This window comes from Tripterygium wilfordii, chromosome 6 (assembly GCF_013401445.1).
Source record: "Tripterygium wilfordii isolate XIE 37 chromosome 6, ASM1340144v1, whole genome shotgun sequence".
Taxonomy (NCBI): domain Eukaryota; kingdom Viridiplantae; phylum Streptophyta; class Magnoliopsida; order Celastrales; family Celastraceae; genus Tripterygium; species Tripterygium wilfordii.
Window position 1 is genome coordinate 924,735 of NC_052237.1, and position 15,564 is coordinate 940,298.

Here is a 15,564-nt window from a genome sequence, read left to right on the forward strand (position 1 = left end):
GATTATTAATAAGCTCCCGTCTAAGATTGTGAAGAGTTCTTTCAATCTCCAAATCAATAGCAATTAATTCTGGATTAGAAGAACGTGTTCCCAAGCTCATACAAGAGAAAGAATTTCTGCAGAAAAATAAAAAAAACCAATTAACACAATTTAAAACCTAAATTGACACAAAAAACAATTGCCTCAATCCCCGGCAACGGCGCCAAAAACTTGATATGGATTTAATTGCAAGCGCACAAATCGCACAAGTAATATAAAGATGAGTAAATTATCGTTTCCACTAGGGATGTGTTGGCAAAAGAAATCAATGTCAAACAAGCTACAATTATGTAAATTGGAGAAAATGATTAGCGATTGGTTTTTGATTTTTACTAAACTAATTAAAAAGAACAAAAACAAATCAAACACAAATATGAAATCAAGGATGGAAAGCACTAGGGTACTTAACTTCACCTCACCTATCCAATTCAATTCCCTTGATTCCTTAATCCCTAATTCATCTCTCAATAATGACAATCGATTTCCCAACCTATTCAATGTTCTATTCCTAGGTACATCAAACGTATTTTCAATATAAATCCCTGTTATTCCTAACAATCGGATTAATATATCAAAAACCCATTACGAACTATGGAAATCATTTAGCGATTGCATAAGTCACAAACCTATATTCCTATGGTTCATGCATCCTATGTCATCTATGGCTTGAGGCAAACCCTAGATATCTCCTTCCGGTCTCAATCTAGGCAGCAAATCAATTGAATGATGGCCAAACACTCAAAAGCATTAATCACACCCATAGACAATCAAGAGAGAAAGAGAAATCAAGAAATAAGGAAATCAAGTTTATTGAATCTTCAAGGTTTGGTTACATTAAGACCCTAGTAGGAAATCTAGCCACTCATGGAAGCAAAATACATCATTAAACAAAGGAAATCAACCATAGAAACTAGGATAGAAAAGGATAGAGGAAACCCCCTTGTAGATCCTCTTCTTCTCCAAGCTCCAAGGTGGCCTCCAAGCTCTCCAATGGAGGTAGCACGAAATCCAGCTCCCCAGCCTCCAAGCTTTCCTCCAAAACCCTATCTTATGCCCTTTTATACTTCTCCAAACTCTTATGTCGTTTCCAAAAACAAGTTGGGGTCGTTTTAGCTTAGAAACACGTGAATTCGGGTCTTTTCCGCGAAACTGCGCAGTGCTGTGAATAGTACTCCGATCGATCGGGAATAGTCCGATCGATCGGAAATACAATCTGTCTCGATGATATTTTTAGGTGTTTTGGCAGGTCCGATCGATCGGGAATATGACCGATCGATCGGAAATTAGTCCTGGGCTCCAAGTCTTCATTTTGCACTCTTTTCCTCCCTTTCTTGCCTTGACACCTACAATATGCAAATATAGCTTTCTTAGGCAATATTAACTCTTAATCAACTCAAAATGTAATGAACTTATGTGTAAAGGATACACAAATGTATGTATATATTTGACACATCAGAGAGAAATTTGAATTCCAATGGTTTTTAAGTTTGAAACTTCGAATTTATTCCAAATTGATTATTCGAAGAGATTTTGAGATTTTAGCACAATCAACACGTTTCTACATTACATTGACCATCAATATACCATTTAACGTTGAATGAATTGGCATGACAACGTCGATCATTGTACCAACGTCGATTACATGACATCAATTGCGCTGGATATATTCCTAACACCCACAAAATCATATGAAACCCCTAAAATTTCTCAAAAATCACAACTATTAACTTCTATTTATTCACAGAAAAGATATTCATTATTAAAAACTGAAAATTTTCAACTTCAATTCCTCACCAAAAATACAAATATTAACTTCAATTTATTGAATTCCTTACCAAGAATACAAATACTAACTTCAATTTAAAGTTGAAAAATGTATGAAATCATTTGTAGACGAATACATATTTGGACACATATAGAAAAGGTATTTCTTTAATTATTTGAATTTTTACTATTTTGGCTTTTCTTTAACGCTATATCAAAAAACAAAATCCATTTAACGCATCATAGCTCATATCTAATTATCTACAGTCGTTTTATTCGTATATTCAAACTCCTCTCCCAATGCGCAAACTCTTTCTACATATATAAAGAGGAGTCGAAGAGGATTAAACACGTCGTTACATGAAGAGGCGTAAGTTGTTATCATCATCAGATTCAATGGCAGCAGTCGATCGCATCTCGCACTTGCCGGAGCCACTCATCCACCACGTGATGTCGTATCTCCCCCGACGTGACGCGGCCAGGATCAGCGCCGTCTCCCATAAATTCAAGGACTCGTGGTATTCGTTTCCGATAGTCGATTACGATATTCGTGATTGGAAAATCAATACTCACAGTAACCAGCTTGACCGTGGAACTAGTGGGGCTGAAATATTTAACAAGTTCATCAACGATGTTTACGATTCTCTCCAATTCCGATCGTGGGATATCAGTTGGCACGAGTTACGGCTCCGCGCGCCAGTTGTTGCGAGGATTGAAATCCCTGCTAACCAAGGGTTTGTTACTGATGAATTAGTGAATATGGCGAGTGCTCGCGAGCTGATTGTTTTGGCTCTACAGAAAAACGTGAAATCCATTGATGTGTGTTTTGGAATTCCGCAGTGTAGTTTGCCGGCTCAGTTGTTTTCCGCCCGATCAATCACCGTATTGAAATTGGACGGGTGTAAGATAAACCAGTCAGATCTAGTCCTCGACAGAAGTTTCTCAGTTGTGGATATGACTATAAAACGGTGTAGTGGATTAGAAACAGTGAAAGGATCGAGCAATAAACTCCTGATGTTCAAGATAGCGGACTGCACAGGATTAAACCAGATCAATATTTCAAGCCAAAATCTACACGAGGTGGAGATCGTGGGGTGCAGAGGATTAAGAGAGATTGATTTCAAAGCATCCCGTCTCGAATCCTTCACATTTCATGAGTCCAGAAATCCGTTGCAGCCATGTGTGATTAACATTGAATCATGTAATTCCATGAAGAAATTAACATTGGAAGGAGCACTGATTACAAATGGATGGATTAGAGACCACTTATCCAAATTTCCCCTGCTTGAGTTCTTGGGGCTGCGCAACTGTTATGCACCCAGAGATCTGTACTTGAAAAATGATAATGTATTCAAAGTGACGATCAGTGATTGCTATGGACTAGAGAATATCATCGTCATGGCATCGAATCTTGAATATTTCAAGTATTATAACAGGCAGGAACAACTTCGATGCAAGTTCGACATAAGAAATCCACAGAATCTCAAGAGCCTAATCTTATACTCAGCTTGCGTAACAGACCAGTGGCTTGAATTTGAGCTGCCATTGTTATTCCCATTGCTCGAGCGCCTGAAACTGTCTGCTTGTGGTGAATTGAGAAAGATTAAGACTTCTCACGCAAATCTTAAGACATTGGAGTTGTATGATTGCTCTCAGTTGGAGGAAGCGGAGTTTCGTGTACCAAAGTTGAGTTCATTTGTGTATCGCGGTGGATTGACATCGGACATAACAGTTGATGCACCATATGCAGATGTCAAGCTCTTCCCCAAGGTGCCGAGATGGATTATGAGCGGTGATGATCAAATTTATGTTTGGTGGGAGCATTTGAGGCAGTTTCTTGGGAATTTTGGCCATTCCAACAAGTTAACGCTTGTTTGTCCAATGGACAAAGTAAGTTTCTCGATCAAATTCTGTCTTTCACTAAAATTATAAATAGCCTTCCCGAATTCAAGTTGATTAAGTATGGGTTCTAGTGGGATTTCACCCCTAACCACAACTCATCGGTGATTCTCAAACTTTCTTTAGTTTCATGTTATTACCTCTTGATACGCACAAACGCATAAAAATCAACATTCTTACAACATTCTTACAGATCCCAATATTTTTTTGTCCCAATTTATTTCAAATGCTTAGATGAACCACACGATTTCATATGAATCATGTGGGATCCATTATTTTACATGTGCGTTCATATCAGCATTTGTTGGAATGTAAAAACACCGGGATCCTTAACATTTTCACCTACAGATTGTGTTATAGAACTGTCCATTTTCATGGATTTGGAATTTTGGATAGTGCAACTTCACATAAATTTTATATATTACATTTTGTTTCATTTTATGGTATTTCACCTATTGGCTGGCTGGCTGGCACAGTAACTCTCATTTTTATTTTTCAGTTACTTGTTTTTCCTAAAGAGTTCAGGGAAACTTTAGGTTCTCCATTACATGATCTCAAGCGTTTGGAAGTAACTATCACCCAATGCTCCTCAGAGAATTTTGTACGACTGTTGGATAGCTTGCTTTGGCTTGCTCCTCGCCTGAACACCGTATCCATTAACTTTGGCACCAAAGAAAAAACGTTGAAGGTATGGCATGCAATCATTAAAATTTTCAATTCGTAGTTTTGACTATAATATATGGTTCAACTTTTACGTCTTTTGACATTTTTTTTTCTTTGATTGCCAAAATCTTTTGCCGTTATAGACTGCGTTTTGGAAATATGATAATTTTTGGTATGATAATACCTAGATCGTCCAAGGTTAGGTGCATGAGAAAAAAATTTGAAATGGGATATATTTCGTGTCTGTTAGTTTCTAGCTTTTAGTTTTTGGGACAAACGCTATGTATTCAGAAAATCTTGAGTTTGATTTTCATTGTAAATAATATCTACGTATAGGTTTTGACCCAATTTATCATGTTGTGTGTTGAGTCTAACCTAACGGCACGAGTTTGACTCAAATTGGATGTCCAGAAAGAAAATTTGTATGATATCAATATCGATTAAAAAAAAGGCTTTTAGAATATCTGATGCTAATAATCTAATTACTCTGAAATTGTCATATATATCTACTTACTAAATTCTTTTTTTTTTTTGGTCTCATTTAATCTTTTACTCTTTTTGACTCACACAGCCACCTTCTGCACTTTATGATGCAGTTTATATACGACAAAAGAGCGACTATAGAATTGAAGGATGAATTATGTTACTGCCGGTGGGGTTTAATTAGGTGCTGGCGACATTACCTCACAGAAGTCAGAATGGAGAATTTCGATGATGGTTTCGAGAAAAGAAGTCTGCATATGTATTTCTGGAATAAATCAATGAGGTTGAATGCCATGCATTCAGCCTAAAGAAAACAAAAGGCAATTTTAATTATTGGTAGAGTGATCAATGAGGTTGAATGCCTAAAGAAAGCATTATGCTTGACTGGATTGTTTGAATGCATTTGAGAGGGGAGATTTTCTCCCAAACATTGTTATTTATATAATTTTGAATTTTTGGACTTCTATATGATCTTTTTGTCCTAATTATTGATTTATTTTCAGGTATTTTTGCTCTTCTACTATAAACATCGCATGCTTACAAATATATTATGAACATGTTTTCGCATGTTTTGGCTTGTAATTTCATTTTCCAGGTATATATTTCTGAATATATTTTTTTACTTTGAATTCTTTTAAATCATAATAATCACGGCCCAATAATCATGACATTAATTTACTTTTATACTATATGAGTTTGTAATTTTGTTATTAACCAGTTTTTATAGGGAATTAATAATTGTCCACAACTTTAATTACAAAATTCAAAAAAAAATTTCCCAATCACGTTATGGCTTAGGAGTTCCCTAAGCCCAAAACTCTTTGTTCAGCAATCAGCAGTATAGTCTCTCTCTCTCAAACCAAAAGGCTCGTCCATCACTTAGGGCCCAAGTTCAGTAACCATGGTCTTGCTCCGAATGTCGAATAGGCTCTGTCGGACAGTCACTGCAACTTGCAGTATCCGGCCTGCGTTCATTCTCTTTGAAGACGACAATAAAGCTTCCGCTGATCAGGTATATTTTCCCTCGACGAATTTTGATTGATTTGGGCTTGGATTTCAGTTCTTGCCGTGATTTTATGAAATGAAGCTTCTTCTTTTATTTTTCCCGCTCGAGATTAGGGTTTTAGAGTGTGAAACTGGAGACCTTCGTATTAACGGAACAAATTGAAGCGAAAAGGGGAGGAGGGTTAGAGATTGGGAGAGTGACGTTATTTTCGTAGTTATGTCGAATCGGCCGGAGTTACTAGCGCCACCGGAGATATACTACGACGATGCGGAGGCTTGCAAATACACGTCTTCTTCTCGCATAATAGAGATTCAGGTTTCTTTTTATTTTTTCATTGTTTTGATTTTTTTTTATACTTCACTGCTTATGCGTTGTGGATGAGAAACTGACGGAAGAGGAATTTCCTCAAATTCTCGCGCTCCGTATGGGTTATTGTTTTGGCTCAAACGTAAGTTAACTTGTCGTTGATGATTTGGTTGTTGGTTTATCTTTTATATTGAAAGGCGAAACTCTCAGAGAGAGCTCTGGAGCTTCTTGCTTTGCCCGATGATGGAGTCCCGAGGTTACTCCTTGACATTGGTAATTCCCTATCTAAATGTGCGTTAGATCATCTAATATAGTGATAGGTGTTAGATTGGTATTCCATATGTTCTTTTATATATTGTCAATGACGTTTTCAGGTTTCATTCCTTGTAATTGTCTTAATACTGGCTTTACTCAAAATCATTTACGTTGTATGAGGGTACAGAGTTGTTTTTAATGCAACTTTCAGTGTGAGGTTGATTGGAACATAAACATTCTCTTTGACCATCTTTTTCACAGGTTGTGGGTCGGGATTGAGTGGGGAGACACCATCTGAAAATGGACATCAGTGGATTGGCTTAGACATATCACAATCAATGCTTGGTATGTTTTTTTTTGGATCAATGCTTGGTATGTGCAATATCTCTTCGGTTGAGGTTCGAATATTCCTTGGAGATTTATTTGTGCTCTTTTCTATTTGTAAGCCTTACATGTTTTAAATTGCAGATGTTGCTTTGGAACAGGAGGTCGAGGGTGATCTTCTACTCAGTGATATGGGTCAGGTATTTACCTAAACATTGGCTTTCCTCTTGTGGCCACGATATTTTATTGAAGGATAAGATGTTCTTTTCCTGGTAGGATTGTGCAACTTAAATGTGTGTTGGACGTTATAGATAGATGTCAAGTTGCATTTTAAAGAAAAAGAGAGATTTTATGGTTTTTTTTTGCAAGGTTTATTGGACAGTGCCTCTTAAAGCCTGCATTTTCTTTTTCCAAATTTATATGCTTGTAAATTAAGATCTTTATTCGTATCCTTTTTATCCAATTCATGTTTCTTCTTTTAGTTTATTTTTCTTTAGATGCGCACCTCTTACATACCTCCTTTGCTTTTTTACTTGATCCCTTTTCAGTGTGTTAGGTACTTATCAGAGAAGGAAATGTTATCTCGCAGGGTTTACCATTACGCACTGGAGTTATTGATGGGGCCATCAGCATATCTGCTATTCAGGTATTGGGCATTGTGGTTGTGGCTAGGTGTATGAGATAGAAATAGGTTGCTCAGGTTTCTTAGGGCTTGCCCGTTTAGGGTGTTGGGAGGCGTTGGGTTGGGAGGTGTTGGGGGTGTTGGGTTGAGAGGTGTTGGGAAGTGTTTGTACCAACGGTTCCGAACGCCTCAAACAGTCAAGGGTTGGGAGGTGTTCGGGACGAACCCAACCCTCCCTAACACCTCCCAACACCCTAAACGGGCAAGCCCTTAATGTTAACTTTTAAAGAAGTCAACATTTTTTGTTTGAATAACTACTGGTTGAATGGTCTAATTTTTCATTCCCTCAAATTGTATATTTAGTGTCATTTCCAGCTATATCTTCGGGTCAAATTTATTTTATTGTATATTTGTAATTGTTAGCCTATTCAAATTCAATCATGTTATTTGTTCTGGCATTGTTTTACTCAATTTACTGACAATCTTTTTTATTGTTTTCACACATTCAAGGTATAGATAATATATTATTGATGCTTCATTTAAATTTTAAAGATTCATGACACGACATTATATGTCCACTGCTTACTGTGTTCTTTCATGTCTTTTGATAACAGTGGTTATGCAATGTGGACAAGACGTCCCATGAACCACGATTACGACTGAAGTATGTTGAGATCTTAATTTTCCTCAATTCACTTCCATGAATTGTGTAATGAGGCATATGAAACACCACATGACTTTATGTGGTTGAAATGAGCTGCCCTCATCCTTTTAAAGGTTAATTAAAATGTTATTCTCAATTTTTTGTTAGGGCTTTCTTTGGATCATTATATAGATGCTTGTCAAGGGGAGCAAAGGCAGCATTCCAAATGTACCCAGAAAATGTAGCCCAGCGTGAGTTGATTTTGAGTTCTGCAATGCGTGCTGGATTTGCTGGTGGTGTGGTTGTTGACTATCCCCACAGGTAAGCAAGGAATTCATTCATGTATGATGAAGAATGGCTTTTTATTCTCTTTTATTGGGGTTTGCGGGTTGGGTTTTGTAGTGATGGCTTTGGACTTCTAGGGATTAATACTTATAAACAGTAAGTTACTTCCTTCAGTCTACATGCTCCCATACCTTTTATCGTAATACATTTTATATTAGAGAAACATATGAAAGTACACAAAACGTTTTATTAAGTTTTCATTAGCCTGGATTTTGATGTTGCTTTCTGCATTTGAAGGAGGAATGACTCTGTCCCATTTGCAGTTTTGCAGCATGCTTTTATCTTTAGAGATATACATGCTCTAGTATGTAGCAGGGGGTTCAGCTATATATGATAAAGAATAACTATAACATACTTGTACATGCCAAGTTGCCAACACACATGACATTGGTTGTTGACTTCATAGAATCATCTATTTTGAACTTCTTTACTTGGGGCCATGAATTTTGATTCTATTGGCAGTGAATCAACTTGCTCTTATAAATTTACCAATACTATTTTGCTAGTAACAACTCTCCAGGATTCAATCTGGGAAAGTTGTGATGATTGATAATTGTAAATAATTCAGGCAGCTTTTCCAGCTGCCTAGCATATGACTCTCTAGCTAATTATTCTGTAACAGTTCAAAGATGAGGAAAGAATTTGTTGTACTCACTTGTGGTCCACCGTCAATAAGCTCATCTGTCCCTCAGGGCAAAGGTCAAGACGGGGAGAGTTGTTCAGATGATGAAAGTAGCACAAATGAAGAGAATCAGACGGTGTGTTGTCTTGTCTCGTAATCTCATTGTTGTCATTTTTTCTTTATTTCTTTTCTTCTGCTGCTATCTGTTAGCTGAAGTCCTTGGCACCTGTTTTTTCTTTTACCTTTTAGAAATGAGAGAAACAGTATAAGAATGTTAACGACTATGTAATCTCTCTCTTTAATGATGAGACTTTCTTGGGGCTTTCAGGTCTGCATCTCGGACAGGCATAGACCAAAGAAAAAACAGAAAGTAACCAAGAAAGGGAGGACTCGAGAATGGGTACTGAAGAGGAAGGAAAAAAGGAGAAGAAAAGGAAATGTTGTGCCTCTTGACACTAAACACACAGGTTGGAAGCGAAAGGCTCGCTTTTAATTTCTTATATGGGATTGTCTTTTTCTTCTCCCGGATTCCATTTGTATACAAAGGGTCTATCTATTCTTTCCGCTGCTTTTTTAAACCCTGATGACTCTTACCTTGGAAGACAACAAATGTACCCATATTAGGTCTGTCATGAGTGAATTTTCAGTCTGATGTTTTAATTGCAATCATGGTAGCTAGGACCAAATGTACCCATATTTGTCATTGCGTTGTGTTGATATATTTTGCCTTTAGGAAGGATATAAGATGAAGTTCCAAAGAAAAGGGTCCCCTCCCAACACATTTTTGGTTTGCATGTATGGCTATGGCAAATGCATCTTGATTGCATCACCCCGGTGATTCACTGCTGCCGTGCTTTGGGGCCTTGGGCGGGGCTGGTTTTCTAGGAAGACTTCAAGGCTGGACTGAACTAGTAGGAGTGACGAGTGAGGACTAATCCTAACCCGGCTTGCCCAAGCACATGATATAACTTATTGGGCCTAAGCATGTGTGATCGCCTCTAATACGGGCTGGACAAAAAGTAAGACTAATCCTAACTGGGCTTGTGCACGCACATGATGATGCAACTTATTGGGCCTAACCATCTGTGAGGAGCTCTAATAATAAGTGAAGGGCTATATAACAGTCTTTTATTTTGATGTTCTTGAATTTGGGACCGTCTTACGTCCGACTGTCAGTCCACCCTCAATCCATCCTTGTTAAAAACCGTTCGATTTAAAATATAAGTTTTGGAAAAGACCAATATAACCTTCACATATAATTTTAACACTTTTATTCTAATGGGGTGGACCATCCACTCTTTTGGAGGAGGTGGACGTTAGTAAAATCCCTTGAATTTGGGTACTAAATTCATTTTACTGAGAATGGCCACGTCTGTGTAATTTATCCTTGGAGCTTCCTGTCAATGGCTATTCCGACTCTCCACTCTCTCAATCTCAAACCCCCTCTCTTTCCGCTCACGTTCACTCCCTTGTCTCGCCGTCTCCAAACCATTCCATTTCGCTCCAAGCTTAGTCTCTATTCACTAAACCGCCAACCAGCTCCTAGTAATTTTCTCGGGATTTCTACGGAAATTCCCAGATTACTTTCTGTTAGAAAGCTAGGGTTTCCTGTCAATGCGGAGAGTGGAGAAGGAGGTATCAAGGATGCAACGGATGAAGCCGAGAAATTGGCTCGAGGGGAGAGTACTCTGCCTGATCGGTTCAGATACTTGACAAAAGAAGCACCCGACCCACCCGTTAGGTGGCCTTGGTTTGTTGGTATGTTCCAAATTTTCGGCCCGTAGTAGTGTTTTTACCTTCTTTTTTTTCCCCCTGAAAAGTATCTCTAGGTTTAATTTCTGTTATTGCGTCTGTTTACTCTTTGCTGTGTTTCCGATAAACATATAAACGAATCCAATGTTGAAACTTAGAAGAGTGAATAGTTTGGTGAATATTGGGGAAAGCTAATGCATCACTCTGAATCCTTCATGTTTGCACGACTAAGTTATGGACTTTGCACTTTGATGTATTGCCTTACTTGTTACCTTGCTGAAGTCTACCTTTTTAGACTCAATTCATACTTTATGTACATTTCCCAAGTGATTAAGATTCCATTGTTGGAGAAATTTACTGACATTACAGGATTAGTAGAGATCATTGTTGTAGTGCGAAACCAGAGAGGTAGGGGTTCCACTTAGTAGCTTCCAATTAATTTTTCTTATAATTAGAGTTGTCAATTGTCTAGCCCAAACTGACTCAGAGTGAAGCTTTGATGACGCTGATGGAGAAACTTGTAGATACATAAGAACAACGTGCTTTAGTTAAATATGTACGATACAGTCAATGGAGGTTTAAGAATGTTCATTATTGTATCTTTGACAGAAATTTCACACTGCAATATAATGCTGTTTTGGGCAAAATTCAGAGGAATCTTTTGCCTTAATTGTTTTTTCTTTTTCTTTTACCATAATTTTTATAGCTAGTTAAAGAATTCCCTTGGACAAGGCTTCCAAAGTAGAGGTTGTTTGTGAAAGTGCAAGATGTGCAGGGTCTTATGATTCTTATCCACGCATGATAGAAGAATTTTTTCTAGGAATTGAGCATAAGACATTTAGTTTGTGGAGAAGCAACTTTGCCACTAGGGTGAATTCGCCCTTATCTGTTTTGAAATGGGAAGGACAACTTTTGAATGAGGGAAAAAAAAAAAAAACAGAACAGAACAGTGCATCCTACGGATTTTTTTGGTAATACTGGTACACAGAGTCCACTATAGTTTCCCAAGGAAACTTGCCAACACTCATGAGAATGCTAACTGAATTCTTCAAATAGTTCTGAATGAGATGAGCGATTCAAAATCTGTGATAGTAGGTTTGTAGAATTTTCTTGTTTAGTATGCTCTTAAAATTACATAGGTCACCCCGCCCTTCCAAAATTGTTGTTCCCTTTCAATCTTGTCTGCTAGGATTTAGGGTGTGTTAAATCTTGGGGTGGACTTTTACATTTTGTTCTATGGTTTCACGTTCAATCTGCTTTTGTTCATGTTGAGTCTAGAAACTAATCTATTATAACTAGCTAATGGAAGTCTTTTTCCTGCTTCTGCTGTATCTGCTAAATCAAAGTCTCAAACAAATTTGTTTAAGTAGTGTATTCATTTGTGGGTTGAGGAAATCATATGAGATGTTTTCCACTACTTGTTTTCGAATACCCTTCAGTCCCATGATTCTTATGTTTATTGTAAAAAAGGTAAATAACTCGTGTTCGAGCCTCCTATAGTGGGTGGGGTCGGGGGACGGACATACACCTTATTCCACATAATATGTGAGGAGGTTATTTCCAAGAATTGAACCTATGACCTTTAGGTTGCACTTCTGCAACTCTACCACTGGTATATTTTTCGCCGGTTGATTCTTATGCTTATAGGCAACTTAATTTACCAGAGTTGCTTCAGATGTTCTTTATGCTTTTCAGCCAGCACAGTTACACACACATCATATTGCTGAAGCTAAAGTCCTTTCTCCCTTATGCTTCATGTGCAGCATCTGCGTTTCTTGTCTATGCATGGAGGGCAGTCTTGTTTGAGCTGGGAAATTGGAGAAGAGCTACACTTGCTATAATTGGTTTTGTGGGATACCTTCTGAAATGGGTGTTGGCCATTATCTTTCATTTCATTGGTGATCCTATTACTTACTCGATCAGATGCTTAGAGGATGCAATCTACACCATCCGAGCTTTCTACTCTGGAATAGTGGCATACACTCCTGTTCCAGAATTGATGACTATCATCATGCTTGTGTCTGCAGTTCTTGCTGTCGGTGAAACTGCAGTTCCCAACTGTGTTAGCAGCCAGCCATATCTCCTCACAGTGTCTGGCATCATTGGCTATGCTGCAGTAAGGGGCTATATATCTGAGCCAGTCTTCTGGACGCTTCTGTTGGGGCTCTATTGTTTCTCACTACTGATAAAGAAAAAGGATCATGTTTCCTCTACAATGCCTGTTGCAGCTGTCTTGGCTGCTGTTGGAGAACCTTGGGTTCGAATTTTGGTGATGGTTGCATTCCTTGCTCTAGCTATTACTCACCATTGGAAGAAGGTTGCAGAGGGGAAGGAACAAGTTGATGTTCTTACAAAGGATAAGAGGATACCAGTGCCATTGCTTGCTGCAGCCTTAGCCATTGGAATCCGTCTTGCCGCCAAGTGGGCTGGGTATCGGCACTTGACATGGATGATAGTCTAAGAGTATACTAGAGATGACAACGGGTCGGGTACTCTTTCAATCAATTTTGGATTATGTTATACACATTTAAATTTATATATTTGGTATGCTAATTTATCATAGTAAAATCGGAGTTTGTCAGATTTTTTAATTTAACTTAATTAGTTTAGATAAAAATGTGAATTTGTTTTGAGCTTAGTTTTAGCATTTTGTATTAAAAAAAACATAAATTCGAATCCGAATTTTACTAATTTAAACGAGCCAAGCCCATAGCTAAGATTTTTTAAGCCCCAATGATTTAATCCAGCCAGATCCAATGAATTGTGTGTGGACCGCTCCAATATCAAACGAGAAGAAAGCTGCAGTTTGTGGGCCCATGAGGATCTACTACGCTATATGGGCCGCTCGCCCAAAAAAAACACCAATACGGGTTGTACCCGATTCGTACCCAGCGTTCACTATTCTAATTGTTGGGTATCAACTAGGGTTTTTGATAACCTATATAAACATGAGAGGAGCGCTTTCATCTGCTCACATATTTTCGACTACCACTGCCGCCAGAGTTTGCGTCTGTGTGTGGTAAGATTTAGTTCGTCTTCTTTCTAAATTCTTTGTAATTACACGCCTGCACAAGCCTCCCGGGCTTCTCCGATTGCTTGAATGAAGAAGAAAGCCCCAATGCTCGTGCTATAGAGCCTGCCGTTTAGTGTTGCAGTTTGGCCTCTATTTTTCAACGGCTGATCTGTGTCAAATAAACGGCCAAATCCTTTTTTCTACACATGTTCATGTTCATGTGTAATGTATATGTGTATTTGTATATGATTTGTGTGTTTGTGCCTCTCAACACCTTTAGCTTGTTTTCAATAGAAGTAATACTCTGGAAACAAGGCTAGTCATAGATGCAAACAGAGAATCGCGGCGTCAACGTGGGGGTATGCCTTATCCATAGATTTGCCTCTAAAAACTTCCGCTATAGTACTGTATTGTCTATAGATATCTGTTTAGTCTTTCTTGCTTATGATAATTATTTGATTTTCGTGTACGTTAGATGATTTGTTGAGGCATAAATAGTTGGGATTTTTAGGAACTCTGTTTGTTTTAATTTGAGTCAAATTTTTGGCGATGATTACATTATTATCCGCGCTTCTGAGATGATTCAGTGAAGTAAAGGATATAAAAATGGTTGAATTTCTTGATATGAGCCAACTACTAATGATTATCTTCTTTGAAAATGATTGTTTTTGTAATTTTTGAAAATTTTGTTGTATTACCCAATAATGACTAAGAACTGATTGGGCAGTGATGATACTTATTCAGCTTTAATGCCAGTTCTGCTTCTGAAAATTCCTGATTGATAGAGCTGTTTATATTCTGAGCCATTTTATTTGACAGGGTCTAAATTTGTAGAGAATTGATTTTTCTTACTATGAGATTTATGAAATTTGTTTCTTTGAAGTTTTTGTTATTCTGTGTGGTTTCTTTTGTTTTCTCTTTGTTTTCTGTAATCTATATCAGTGATGATTTATCCATGTATTTGAGATGTAGTTTACCTCAAGACCCTGTTTCAGGGAGAATCTACTTGGGGTTGCTGCATTTACCTTGAAATTATTGGATTTCTCTGAGACTTTTGTGAAACAATTGAACTGTATGAATGTTTTATCATGTTAAATTGCTTATTTTGCTTGAGATTGTTGTGCCATAGACTTGCCAATGATGATCCAGTCCGCATTGTTTGAGGTGTGGTGGAGCCAAGACCCTGATTTTTCAGGGAGAACCTACTTGGTGGAAGCTATAATTCACTGATGTTAATGGATTTAACTGAGGCATTGCTGAATTATATTTGACAAGGTTTAGTTCAAATTTTGTGAATGTTTGGTATATTCATCCATGTAAATTTATCTCTCTCAATATGTTGTGGAGTGAAATTAGATTTCTGATGTCAATGAGTACCGTGCTAGTTCAATTGTTTGATTTAAGCGTTTTATGTGTCATGCTGAACTGTAGTTGTCTGTCAAAGTATGAAGTTGATCATATGTCTGAAAAACTCGGATATTGTGTGATGCCATCAACTTCTCAACTTCTCTTTTGTATAGCTACTGAGTTTAGAGTTAAACTATGGAACCACATTCAATTATGTGAAGGTCTTATGGTAAATGTAATCCTAGAGATGCTTGTGCAATCTCAGATATTGTACATATGCTTCCTTCCCTAGATTCTATCAAATCCAGTTCAATTAAGGTTAACCATGTGTCTGTGCATGAACTCTTTTATCTCAGATCGACTTCAGTGCCCTTTCTTGGCATTAATATTCTTATTGGTATTTCCTCTCTTATACACAGTGCAGGTTATTGATTTCCCTATTGGAATCTTGGAAATTAATTACGCAATGACTGAATATATC

The 15,564-nt window shown here is 37.6% G+C and overlaps 2 protein-coding genes, 1 long non-coding RNA gene and 6 other non-coding genes across 9 annotated transcripts; all 9 read left to right on the forward strand.

Moving 5' to 3' along the window:
* The first annotated feature begins 5,681 nt into the window (after positions 1–5,681).
* Positions 5,682–9,729, forward strand: LOC119999598 (18S rRNA (guanine-N(7))-methyltransferase RID2-like). The gene is made up of 10 exons (XM_038847264.1): positions 5,682–5,860; positions 5,968–6,169; positions 6,358–6,433; positions 6,677–6,760; positions 6,884–6,939; positions 7,329–7,385; positions 7,976–8,025; positions 8,173–8,325; positions 8,972–9,107; positions 9,300–9,729. The coding sequence occupies exons 2-10, from the start codon at positions 6,071–6,073 to the stop codon at positions 9,462–9,464; spliced, it is 876 nt and encodes a 291-aa protein (XP_038703192.1). The 5' UTR covers positions 5,682–5,860; positions 5,968–6,070; the 3' UTR covers positions 9,465–9,729.
* A 580-nt stretch (positions 9,730–10,309) lies between these two features.
* LOC119999544 lies at positions 10,310–13,306 on the forward strand. The gene is made up of 2 exons (XM_038847165.1): positions 10,310–10,729; positions 12,487–13,306. The coding sequence occupies exons 1-2, from the start codon at positions 10,375–10,377 to the stop codon at positions 13,182–13,184; spliced, it is 1,053 nt and encodes a 350-aa protein (XP_038703093.1). The 5' UTR covers positions 10,310–10,374; the 3' UTR covers positions 13,185–13,306.
* A 384-nt stretch (positions 13,307–13,690) lies between these two features.
* On the forward strand, positions 13,691–15,406 carry LOC119999441. The gene is made up of 2 exons (XR_005468412.1): positions 13,691–14,095; positions 14,866–15,406. It is a non-coding gene; the product is annotated as an uncharacterized LOC119999441 (long non-coding RNA).
* LOC120001186 lies at positions 13,789–13,930 on the forward strand. Its single transcript, XR_005468786.1, has one exon. It is a non-coding gene; the product is annotated as a small nucleolar RNA snoR134 (small nucleolar RNA).
* On the forward strand, positions 14,281–14,368 carry LOC120001185. Its single transcript, XR_005468785.1, has one exon. It is a non-coding gene; the product is annotated as a small nucleolar RNA U36a (small nucleolar RNA).
* LOC120001164 lies at positions 14,454–14,545 on the forward strand. The gene has a single exon (XR_005468766.1). It is a non-coding gene; the product is annotated as a small nucleolar RNA Z223 (small nucleolar RNA).
* On the forward strand, positions 14,674–14,788 carry LOC120001167. The gene has a single exon (XR_005468769.1). It is a non-coding gene; the product is annotated as a small nucleolar RNA Z278 (small nucleolar RNA).
* LOC120001168 lies at positions 14,870–14,988 on the forward strand. Its single transcript, XR_005468770.1, has one exon. It is a non-coding gene; the product is annotated as a small nucleolar RNA Z278 (small nucleolar RNA).
* LOC120001176 lies at positions 15,179–15,292 on the forward strand. The gene has a single exon (XR_005468776.1). It is a non-coding gene; the product is annotated as a small nucleolar RNA snoR97 (small nucleolar RNA).
* Positions 15,407–15,564: the final 158 nt, after the last annotated feature.

Excerpts from the sequence above, each read along its gene's own strand:
- LOC119999598 (XM_038847264.1), top strand. The coding sequence starts at position 6,071 with ATGTCGAATCGGCCGGAGTTACTAGCGCCACCGGAGATATACTACGAC. Across the intron at positions 6,170-6,357 it reads CTCGCATAATAGAGATTCAG|GCGAAACTCTCAGAGAGAGC; the intron begins GTTTCTTTTTAT and ends TTATATTGAAAG. Across the intron at positions 7,386-7,975 it reads TCAGCATATCTGCTATTCAG|TGGTTATGCAATGTGGACAA; the intron begins GTATTGGGCATT and ends TTTTGATAACAG.
- LOC119999544 (XM_038847165.1), top strand. The coding sequence starts at position 10,375 with ATGGCTATTCCGACTCTCCACTCTCTCAATCTCAAACCCCCTCTCTTT. Across the intron at positions 10,730-12,486 it reads TAGGTGGCCTTGGTTTGTTG|CATCTGCGTTTCTTGTCTAT; the intron begins GTATGTTCCAAA and ends CTTCATGTGCAG.